General features: G+C 37.4%; 1 protein-coding gene across 4 annotated transcripts in view; it reads right to left on the bottom strand.

The window, feature by feature from the left end:
- MINDY3 (MINDY lysine 48 deubiquitinase 3) overlaps positions 1–12859 on the bottom strand; it is a 96641-nt gene that overhangs the window by 55017 nt on the left and 28765 nt on the right. For all 4 annotated transcript variants that reach the window (XM_040451328.1, XM_040451325.1, XM_040451326.1 and 1 more), the window contains one exon: positions 1641–1711. In XM_040451328.1, coding sequence (XP_040307262.1) covers positions 1641–1711 — 71 coding nt within the window. The remainder of the gene's footprint in view (positions 1–1640; positions 1712–12859) is intronic.

The following is a 12859-nucleotide window of genomic DNA, read 5'->3' as shown; positions in this document are numbered from 1 at the left end:
ATAAAAAAAATAAATAAGTTAACAGACAAGATTATAGAGAGATTATTCCTATGCTATTACGAAAAAGGGTCACTGAGGCAATGGCCGAAGAAAGGGTCTTGGAGGCAACATTTTAAGTAGGACCTGCAAGGGACAGGGAGCCATCCACTCAAGATCTGGAGAATTCCTGGCAGAAACGATGGCAAGCACGAAGTCCTATTAGGCAGGAAAGGGCTTGGGTGTGTTCAGAAACTGGCAGGAAACCAGGACGAGTGCACAGCAACAGAGAGGGCAGTGCGCCTCCAGAGGGCCAGACAGGATCTGGTTCAGGGCGTGGAGAGGGCAGTACGCCTCCACGGGGACAGACGGGATCTGGATCAGGGCGTTACAGGCCACGTGGTGACAATTTCGCAGTATATCATCTCCACACCCTATCCTCCTGCAAAACCCACACACATGCTTTAAAAAAAAAAGGCTTTACTGAAGTGTCTTTGACGTGTGAAAATGGTACACATTAAAAGCGTGCAACTTGATGTTTTTATATATGCATACGCTGTGAAAAGATCACAGCTAATTAACATATTCATCACCTCCATACAGTTACCATTTTTGTGTGTGTACCCATGTGCACACTTGCCAGCACACACACACTTTTTAGGATCTATGAATGTTTGTGTGTGTTTCCTGGGAGAACGGGATGCAGCTTGATGCTCTGGTTGCCAGGCTACTTCAGAATAGCTTTAGCTTGTAAGTTAAAGTCACCGAAAATAATAAAGCAGCTGCTACTGTGTAACAATATGATGTCTACTAAGAGATCCGGGCAGGATGGAACCTAATTCATTATCATACCACACCATTCCTTTCCAAGTGTTGTCATGAAAGAGGAACGCTTCTGCTTAAAAGAAAGTAAGAAGGCAAGAGGGCAAGACACTGTCATCTTCCTAAATCACTATCACCAGAGCTACTGCTATGGAACCACAATTCTAAAATGGAAAAGAAAATGAGATCCACTTCTCCCTTTCCAAAACCAGGACACCTCATTAAGTGCAAATCATTAATGATTTGAACCCCATTTAAAACTATCCAATAGTTATTTCAGAACATCCAATAGTTATTTTAGAGTATGCAGAAAAGCCATGAAATATTGATCAATAAATGAGAAGTTCATGGCAGTTCCTAACCTTAGCCCATGTGCTAAAGAATTTAATGCTATGAAATGCTTGGAATTTTGTTTTTAAGTGTGAAATCATTTTTCAGATGGAATAGACAAAACTTAAAACTTCAGGCATCTAGCAAATTCTTTTTCTTTGCCTCCTAAGTATTGCCAGTTGTTTCAGCAAAGCGTACCATTATGAGGAAGCAACAATACATCCTTTTCCCTTGGTTTACCAAAAAATAAATGTATACGCAATAATAGATTTATTTTTATACATTGTTTTTTTTTTTTACTGGGTTCCGCCCTCTGTCCTTGAAAACAGGAAACTCGGCATCATCAGCCAGCTTAACTCTATCCTTCATATGCCTGTCAGTTTAGGAAAGGAGATCAGGAAAGAAGTGGAGAGTATGTACTAGCAAGTTAAATGTCATCTAGGAGAAAATACCATCCACGACATTGGACATGTGAATAAAAAGCATTGAAAACACCTTCAGAATCAACTTACCTTACAGTATCTTAAAGCTTCCATTAATGTTAAGAATCCCACTGCTGCTTGTTCATGTATACCAAGAAGTTCTACAAAAAAGAAGTTAGCACTGCATTAGCATATATAAATCTGAAAAGTACCTATATGTAAATATAGATGTACCCTATATACATATTTTACATCAAAACTTTTATTCCCCAAACTATACTTTAAAACCTAGCACATATTTACTGTTAAGAGTTCCATCAAATCATCGTATTACTATTATCAAATGCCATTAGATCATGTTTGTGTGGGTGATGTGATACTTCAGATGTACATTAAATGTCTTTATGAACTTTATTTTCAATGTTAATGTTTAAAATGAGGACATTTTTCTCTCTGAAAACCAAGGAGTTACGGACAAAAAGAAAAAAGAGATACTCAATAATATCCATTGTTTTGACTTAGAAAAACAAATGAATATGCTAATCTTAATCCATAAAATTTATCATTATCAGTGAACCTACTTGTAGAATACTTAAAACATGGGAATTTGATTCCATTCCTGACTCCTATAAATAAACACAGTGTGCTTAAGACTCCAGAAATAAAGACAAATAGAACAAGTTATCTGCCTTACAAAGGCTAAATTTATCAAAAGAGATAGAAGAAAAAACTTGTGTCTTCACTGTTTACACACACACACATACACAATGCATCTTAAAAGTGATAAAAGAACATCTGTTTATTGTATTACGGAAGGTGTACAGAACTGACAGCATGTGAGTTGAACCTCGAAGCATATGTAGGAATTTTTTCCAGGCCAAGAAGATGATACGAAGAAAATTCAAGGCAGAGGAAACAAGAAAGAATTATCAACAATAAAGAAAATCTATGTATTTAAGGGGTGAAGAATATGCCAAACCTTCCTTCAAGGTTTCTAGCCTGGGGAACCTGACAAATGGTGACTAACTGATAGAGTTAAGAAAAAGCAGGTTCTGAAAGTGGTATCAAGAGAGAACATGAGTTTGGTTTTAGACAAGCTGGAAGGGAGGAAACCTCAGGACTTCTAGCTACAGACGGATACACAACTAAGGCTCAGGAACACAAGGAAGAGGGGTCAGGGGATGATACAGAGCTTTGGGCATCATCAGCATAGAGATGAGAGGTGATGTCATGGATGTGGTTAAGAAAGAACTGACAAAGCTCAGAAAATGAAGACAAGTGATTATTTCACAACAAAGATGTAACTGTGGTGATGATCTTATCTTTTACAGACTATAGCTTTCAGTTAAGGTACATTAAGTGGAACTATAATAGTATTTGGATCCATAAATGTTTCTACAAAGCATTTTTTCTGGTTCAAAATTATGTCCACTGTAAATACTACACACACACACACACACACACACACACACACACACACACACAGCTTTGCTTCCTTTTCACCATCTGGTCATGTTTTATCCACTTTTCTGTTAAGATATAGTGTTTTTCTTATTAATTAATGTAATAATATCAATTCTTAGTCATACCATGTATCCTTAAGTACAACATTCAGACAGTGTAAGCCAAGAACTGGTTGTTGAAACTTTTGGATTTGGAAATTCAAAATTAAGAGAATATACATATAATTATATTTTTCACTAGTTTCTTACAGGTACCAGGAGGGTATAGCAATAGTTCCCAAATTGTCATTTATGATTCCTAGGGATCCACAAGACCCTTTAGAGACTATATGATTTTCATAAAAGGACATTAATTGCCTGTTTTTTTGTTTTTTTTTTTTTTTGCTCTTAAACTTTCATGAGTATAAAGTGAAGTTTTCCAGAGGCCAAATGACATGTCATATCTCAACAGACTAGATCTATAAACAGATATGAGAATGTCTACTAATAACCTCAACATTGAAGGAACTTGCAAACTTTAAAACAATGTCACTCTTCTTACTGATTTTCTTCTTATTTTGGAAAACATTTATACTGAGAAGTAAAGGATGTATTATTGTCATTTTAAAATGAATTAATACATCTTTTAAATTTCTAAGTCTTAATTTCTAAGAAAAATATTGATCATTATTTGGTTATAACCCATACAAGAAAAAGCTCTTTGGGATCTTCAATCATTTTTAACAGTAGAAAGAGCATGAAAACAAAAAACACCTGAATCACTGAGTTATAGCATTCAAAGGAAAAAAAGGGAGTGGGGGTGAGTGACCCAAATAAGCAGAAATGGTACTCTACGGTCTTACAAATTTTCCCTTCCTCTTCCTTCTTAGATTTATTTTCAAGTTCAAAGAAGAATATGTATGTTGAGAAACATTTTCACACTTTAATTTCTAAAAATCAGATATCACCACCTAGTGTTATGATTAGATATTGCATCATCGATTTCCTTATAATTTTAAACAAATGTCTCAAAGAATATATTTGCAACTTAATGCTACTAGCTATGGCGAACCAGCTGTTCGTAATTGTTGGGGAATGAATTATTCAGATTAGGTCAGTAATCACAAGTTTAGGCATGCAGTTTGGATGATAATATTTAAAAACTACTCCTATTTCCTTAGACTAAATATTTAAATTTTTTATCTGTAGTAGCTAATGTGCATCCTTAAGAATATTTATTAGTGTACAAAGTTGTAAATATAGTGAGGATATACTCACCTCACATATTACAACTTACAGAGTTTACTTATATAAGACTTGTCTCAGTAAGTCTCAAAGAAGTCAATTTACATTTGCAGAAAATCCTAATAATTGTGTCATTATATTTGAGAATTTTCTAACTTTGTTTTCTTAGCTTTGTATTTCAGATTAATCATGATCAGAGTCCTTATCAACCCCATCTGCTTCAGTCAGTGAGACCCCCCCCCCCCCCCCCACACACACAGAGTTTTATATTCCTTGGTTTGCCATTCTACCCTTTTCTCTTCCACTTCAAGTGTCACTTCTCACCACCATCAGCCCATCTACAAAAGTCCTGTTTGGGCCTTTTAAATTTGATGCTGACTTGGAAACCAGATGACTGCACTGCACTTGTTTAAGAAACATACCTTGAGTTTAAGAAACAATGCTGCATAGTGCAGGAATACAAAGCTACCAGCAGGAATACAGAGATGAAGACAAGACCTTCTTTGCAAACCATGTAAAGGTAAGGGATTAATAACCAAAATATATAGGGAACTCCTACAACTCAGTTGGAAAAATCCAAATCACCCAATTAAAAATTGGGCAGAGAACATGAATAGACATTTCTCCAAAGGATACATAAAAATGGCTAACATGAAAAGATGCTCAACATCACTAATCATCAGAGAGATGCAAATCAAAACTACAAAGAGTTAACCTCACACCTGTCAGCATGGCCATTATCAAAAACAAGCAAATCAAAAGCTGTTGGTGAGGATATATAGAAATTGGAACCCTTGTACACTTCTGGTGGCAATGTAAAATGGTATAGCAGCTATGGAAAAGAGTGTGGAAGTTCCTCAAAAAATTAAAAGTACAACTACCATGTGATAGAGCAATTCTACTTCTGGGTGTTCAATCCAAAAGAAATGAAAATCTTTTGAGATAATCTTTCGAAAATCTCAAAGAGATATCTGTGCTCCCTCACTCACTGCAGCACTATTCACAACAACCAACATGTTCAAACAACTTCAAAGTCCAGCAACTAATGAATGGAGCAACATACTGTGGTACATACATGGAATGGAGTATGACTCAGGCTTAAAAAAGAAGGAAATCCTATCATATGTGGCAACAGGAACGACCCTTGAGGACACTATGCTCGGTGAAATACACAAGTCACAGAAGGAGAAATGCTGCATGATTCCACTTAGATGGCTATCTAAAATCATCAGAGTCAAGCATAAGAGACTGTTAAAAACTGAGAACAAACTGAGGGTTGATGGGAGGTGGGAGGGAGGGGAGGGAGGGTGATAGGTATTGAGGAGGGCACCTTTTGGGATGAGCACTGGGTGTTGTATGGAGACCAATTTGACAATAAACTTCATATATTGAAAAAAAATAAAATCATCAGATTCATAGAGGCAGGGTGGAATGACGGTTGCTAGGAGCTGGGAGGAGGAGGGAATGGGGAGTTGCTACCCACCAGATAAAGTTGCAGCCATGTAAGATGAGAAGGTTCTAGATATCTGCTGTGCAACTTCACACTTACAGTTAAAACGGTATCTTAAGTTAAAAATTCATTATGAAGGTAGATCTCATGCTGAATGTTCTTACTACAATTAAAAAAAATCCTCTCCCCCTCCCTCAAAACAGTAGGTGACAGAGTAGAATGCGTGAAGTGCCATGAAAACGAAATGCTCAGAGGCCAGGACAAATCACTCTGGACTGTGAGGCTCAGGGAGCTCCCCCTTGAGGGACAACAGCACTTGAGGTAGGCAGTGAAGGACTAGACAGGCACATGTGGAAGGGACATAAGTCTTTGGCAAAAGGCATAGTATGAACAGAGAAATAAAAAACAAGTAGCATAATTTTGTTCAAGCACAGGTTCATGACAGTTGAAAAATAAGCTTGGATCAAGTTATGCAGAGTGCTTAAGTAAAGAAAAAAGTTTGCAGTGAGAAAAATTAAAAATGATTTATTTCCAAGGATGTTAGAACAGCTAAACTAAAAGGTGATAAAATACTGAGAAAGACTTGGCTATCTACTGAGACATAAATTGCACACATATACACAATTTGAGCTATGAACTTTGTGAAATCTATTTTTGAAAGTGAAGAGCTTTTCAAACCCAGTTACTGTTTGTTTTATTCCTAAGAAGTCAGGTTGCTACAAGGTTCACACGTAGCTAGCGTTGCCAAATTTAGCAAAAAAACCCCAAAAAACCCCAAAAAAACAAGAAACAAGATGCTCAGTTAAAAGTTAAATTTCATATAAAAAAAAACAATTTCTTTGGTAAAACTATATTCCAAATATTGAATGTCACATACTTACACTAAAAATGGTTTACTCTTTGTCTGAAATTCTAGTTTAACTGGGAGTCCTGTATTTTACCTGGCAACTTAGCTCCAACTAATTACATGTATTTTTACAAGTAAAAAAATTTAGAGAAAATAAGCACTTGTGCTCTTTTCTTACACAAATTCTGAAAAACCAGACACTTCAAATTTGTATATCACCTAGCCACTTAATTACAATTCTTATTACTTAAAAAATACTAAAATTTCAAAATGATCTTAATCTTCAGGTTCTCTTAGTGATTATGTATCATGAGTTCGTCAACTTTCAGTGAACTATTTAATTATAGCCTGGATAGACTGGGATATTGATTTCTATTAAAAAAAAAAAACAAGCAAACAAGCTCTGTGTTTCTGATTTATAAGAGCTGACTCCACCTCAATTCCATAAAATGAAGAAAACATTAAAATAATTATCAAATGAATATAATAAATGTACAATACATTCAATAACAGTACACAAATACAGCAGAAGGCCTTTAAGACAGAAAAGAGACCACCAGAAAACTGATACACAGGCAAACCAAGTCAAAGAGAAGCTCGGCTCAAAATACAAGCAGTAGTGCAAGCTAAAGAAAGATGGCAGGTCAAGAGGGGCCAGACCACAAAAGGATTTGATAGCCTTCATTAAGGAGTTTAAGTGCACGGGCAAGCTGGTCACTGAGTGGTTGTGAGAAACTATCATGATCTGATTTAGCTTGTAAAATGCTACACCAGCCACTGGGAAGGACTAAGGGGGCGGGCAAAAGTGATATTAGGTGACTAGTTCTACTGTGTTCTATTGCAGAAGCAAAAGATAGTTTTAATGGTTGAGGTAGAATAAAGTACTTGGATTTGGGAACTGTGATCAACAATATACACTGTCATTTAAAGATACAAAAATAACAATCTAAATGGGAAGATTACTATTGTAAAGATGTCACTTCTTCAAAATAATCTACAAATTTAATACAACCTGAATCGAATTCTAACAAATTTCTTAAAAACTGAAACTTACAAAGCTGAAAAAAAGTTCAGTTGGACTGGATAACATAAAAATGGCTATAATCATTTTGAAAAAGTTTAACAGCAGGAAACATTTGCTGACAAATGTCAAAAACATTATAAAACTATGCAATAATGTAGTTTTGGCAAGAGAACTCACAAACCGATTAGTGGAATAGAGGAGTACAAAAAACGTATCATACACATGGAAAAATCTGTTCTTTGATCAAGTGGGTATTTCACATCTGTGGAGAAATGACAAGTTAGCAAGCACAGTAAGCAATTCTTTGGGAAAAAGAAAACAGATCCCTCTCTCACACCACTCATAAATAAATAATCCAAATAGTCAAAAGAGCTAAACATTATTAAAAAAAAAAAAAAAAGCCTACAAAAGCAGTTGAAGAAAATACTAGGGAATATTAGTTTAATCTTGGGATGGGAGAAATACAAAACTGATTCAAGAAAAAAATTAAAAAACAAAACAGAAGCCGTAACAGAAAAGATGAAATGATTTATCTTCCTAAGAATGAAAACCTTGGGTATGATAAAAGATGCCACTAACAAAATTAAAAGACAGAAAAGGCTGAGAGAAAATATTTACAACACATGTTTAACACACAAAGAATTTATAGAGCTCCTAGAAATTGTGAATAAAAGAAAATAAGTCCTTCCCCACAAAATTCCAAAAGCTAGAAAGAGGCAATTCCCAGAAGAGGAAATACTAAAAGCTAACAAACACACAAAAAGACAATAAAGCACAGGCTCAGGAGGAATGAGACAAATGTGAATTAAAAGAGGCTATCAACTATCAGTAAGATGACATAATATTAAAGACGGATGGTTCTGAGAGGTGGCCAGGATGCAGAAAAACAGGAACTCCCCTACAATATTAGAAGCAAAGTGGACACATTAGCAGTTAGTAAAGCAGACTGTACAAGGTAACTTGGCATTATCTATCAGTTTAACAGGTGTTCTTCTAAGATTAAGTATATGAGTTATCATATTACCTAGGATTTTAACCCTAGGTATATAACAAAGAAAAAAGAAAAACGTATAGCCACACAAAAACTTGTACATAAATGCTCCTAACCACATTATTCAGGACAGCCAAGTGGAAACAAGCTGGGTGTCCATCAATCGATAAATGAATACATAAAATATGGCCTATCCACACAATGGAATATTATTCACCAATAAAAAGGAATGAATAGCTGGTATATGGCTAAAACATGGATGAAACTTGAAAACATGCCAAGTGAAAGAAGCCAGTCACAGATGATCAGATACTGTAGGATTCTATTTTTAATTTTTTAAATGTTTATTTATTTTTTGGAAGAGAGACAGAGCATGAGAGAGGTAGGGGCCGAGAGAGAGGGAGACACGGAATCCAAAGCAGACTCCAGGCTCCGAGCTGTCAGCACAGTGGGGCTTGAACTCATGAACTGCGAGATCATGACCTGAGCCGAAGTCGGACATTTAACAGAATGAGCCACCCAGGAGCCCCTATAGGTTATTCTATTTATAAGAAATCCCCAGTTTCAGCAAATTTGTGGACAGAAAATAAATTAAAGGAGGCCTGGAGCTGAGTGGCGAAGGGATTATGGGAACTGACTGCAAAAGATAAAAGGGTTCTTTTTGGGCTGATAAAAATGTTCTAAAATTGATGTGGTGATGGCTGAATAACTCTAAGAACATATTAAAAACCATGGAACTGGACAAACAGTATCACATGGGGCGCCTGGATGGCTCAGTTGGTTAAGCATCGAACCCTTGATTTTGGCTCAAGTCATGATCTCTTGGTTCCTGAGATGGAGCCCTGCATTGGGCTCTGCAGACAGAGAGGAGCCTGCTTGGAATTCTCAATCTCTCTCTGCCCCTCCCCTGCTCACGCTCATGCATGCTCTTTCAAAATAAATAAACATTAAAAAAAAAAAATAGTACCACAGGTATGTGAATTCTATCTTGATAAAGCTATTGCTAACAAAAATTAAGATGCCTAAATTTTTAGCACACATTCTACTTTTAGAAATCCTATAGGAATAGGATTGGACAGAAAGATTTATATACAAAACTGTTCACTGCAGTATTTCTTTGTAACAGCCACAAATGACAACAATATACATGTTCACCATAAACTAAAGCAAAAGAAAAACTGGCAAAAATGTTTATTATATGTTATATAATATAGGACAGATCAAGCATTGATATCCTCAATAAATAAAGGCAAAAAAACTGCCCTATTTATCTTTCAGTGAGCCTTCTTGGCCTTTCCTGGATAATACAGAATACTCATTTTCTCATCAACTGCTGGATTGATGATTACTGCGGGGAAAAAAGCCTATCAGCTTTATTGGTTGGACCCACTCTAAATCCCTCTATGTAAACTCATACCTACTCTTACTGCTGACTCCACACTTAAAAATTTCTCCCATCATCCATTTTTTTTATTCCTTCTTAAAGCAGTGGATTCAAACCCTTTCTCTCCTTTATATACCTCCAACTTTACCCCTGTCCACTCATTCTCAGCAGACTTCAAAATCTCAAAAATTCTCCCAATTTAAATCTTTAACACCTCAAATGCCGCCTTCTTTTCTTAGCACATTCTTTCTTTCTGCTTTAGAAGAACTGTGTATCGTTCCAATGTTACTGTTGTCCCTGGCCCCATTTACTTTGATTAAAGGTGGTTCCCTTTCCTGGGCCAATGAACAACTTAAGTGACTTCCATTTCTTAAAACAAAACCTAAATGCACCATCTCTCCACATGGGAATCAATTCCTCTCTTTTCCTCTTTCGCCAGCCAAACTACCTTGCTTATGCTGCTAAAATATGTACTCCCTATGATCTGGTTTCTAGCTCGATAGCTCTTTAAGTTTTTTTTCAATGTTTACTTATTTTTTGAGAGCGAGAGACAGAGAGAGAATGAGAGGGGGAGGGGCAGAGAGAGAAGGGGACAGAGGATCCGAAGCAGGCTCTGCACTGACAGCAAAGCGCCCGATGCGGGGCTCAAATCTACAAACCATGAGATCGTGACCTGAGCCGAAGGCATACGCAGTTAAGACTGAGCCACCCAGGCACCCCCTCAATTGCTCTTTTAAAGCAAAGACCTAGCTAATTGCTCAATTCATAGCCTGGTCTTAGTCCTCATTCTCCTTGAATGAGAAATATAGCATGTGGCTCATTCACTAACTCTGTATCACGGACAAGAATCTTTGGATTAAGGGCACCAGGGTGGCTCAGTCAGTTAAGTGTCTGACTTGGGCTCAGGTCATGATCTCATGGTTCTCACATTGGGATCTGTGCTGACAGCTCAGAGCGTGGAGCCTGCTTCAGATTCTGTGTCTCCCTCTCTCTCTCTCCCTGCCCTTCCCCCACTCACGTTCTGTCTCTGTCAAAACAAAATAAATAAATGTTAAAAACATTTATTAAAAAAAGAAAATCTTTGGATTAAATTCTCAAAATCTGTTTCTTTCAATAAATAAGGCAAATAATTACCTCTCAGGGTATGAATGTAACAAGATGAACTCCTACCACATCATCTTATATACTTATTACCGCACTGAAGATTCTGTTAAATGTAGTTTAAGAGGTGGTTTATCGTAATGATTATGTATGCTGGTTACATGGAATCAGACTACTGTCATTCAAATCTCAGCTCTGCTAGTGTGAAACGAAGCAAGATTCTTAACCACTCTAGGCCATAGTTTCCTGTACTCTATGATCTTCATAGAACACTTACAAGAATGAAGTCATTAAGTACTAAGCACGGTTAAATAAACGTTCCCCACTGCTGCTTAATAAGCATTTAATTATCGATAGCTATACCTGCTCTTCAAAGAAAGCCAAATACTTGAGGCCAGAGATTTTTTTCTGACACCAAAATACACCAAGTGACTTTCAAGTCAATTGGCCATGATGTTCCTTCATGTGTTCATTTCTTCAAGAAGCTTTATTTGAAAACCTACCGGTCCTTTGTACATTACCCTCGCACATCTAATCAATTGGATGCTGTGGGTTCTACGTTCCTATAGTCTCTGTCACGGAGGCGCAGGTTTACAGCAGAAGGTGATATGGTGGAATGAGCACAGGCTGTGGATGTGGTCAGAAGCACTTGATGCCTCTGCTGTTTGACATCGGGCAAATTACTAAATTATCTAAGGTTCAATTTTTGTATCTGTCCATCAAAGTTAAGAAAACACATATCTAAAACATACTGCTTAGCACAAAGCACACAAATACTGGTTGCTCTTTTTTTTCTTCCTTCCAAATGCCTTCAATGACTCTTTTCCTAATGCTTGCCGACTAAAATGTCAACTTCTTAGTATCAAGAACCCTGAGGTCTTCTTCAGCCCCACGTTTACGATCATTCCTCATACTGGTCTCTCTCACAGGTGCCGTGCTCTCCTCCAGTGGTCCTCAGTTGTGGCTGCACATCAGAATGATTCTGGGGTAATTTTAAAAGTACCATGTCCCATCTCTACCATGAAGAATCTCTAATTTATTTATTTACTCTTGGCGGGGGCCTGGGCACTGACTTATTTTTCAGTTCCTCAAGTGGTAATGTGTAGTCAGGATTAAGAACCTGGGGTCTCCTCAGTGTTGTCTGCCTCCCAGGCCCCAGACACAACCTGCTATTTTCCTCAAAATGCCCTCTCACTCATTCCAGCTGCCACCGTGAAAATGTTACCTCCTACTTAAAGTCTCCCTGGTTAACATGGTAGCAACGTAAACATGGTAGGAAAAGTTCTCTCCCTCCCCTGAAGCTGTGCCACAGTTTCTTTCAACATGCTTCATTTCACACTGCATTATAGTCATTTACATGCACGTTCTCGTTTCCCCAAACTAGGTGCGTGTGTGTGTTTTTTTTTTAATTTTTTTTCAACGTTTTTTATTTATTTTTGGGACACAGAGAGACAGAGCATGAACGGGGGAGGGGCAGAGAGAGAGGGAGACACAGGATCGGAAACAGGCTCCAGGCTCTGAGCCATCAGCCCAGAGCCCGATGCGGGGCTCAAACTCCCGGACTGCGAGATCGTGACCTGGCTGAAGTCGGACGCTTAACCGACTGCGCCACCCAGGCGCCCCGGTGTGTGTGCTTTTGAGGGAAGGCTGAGTTCTCCTCGTGGGCCAGTTAAGGCAATTTAGAAATGTGATCTTAATTGTCACAACATCTCTTTGAGGAGGGCATTAAACCTCCATATTTTATAACCAAGGAAACAGAAGCTAGAAGTAAAGTAGCTTGCCTAAGGATTTTAAAACTAGTAACTTACAATTTTTCTTCATATAT

Source organism: Herpailurus yagouaroundi, unplaced genomic scaffold, assembly GCF_014898765.1.
Source record: "Herpailurus yagouaroundi ecotype Mexico unplaced genomic scaffold, PumYag 203, whole genome shotgun sequence".
Lineage (NCBI taxonomy): Eukaryota > Metazoa > Chordata > Mammalia > Carnivora > Felidae > Herpailurus > Herpailurus yagouaroundi.
This window is presented reverse-complemented; position numbering and strand designations above follow the sequence as displayed.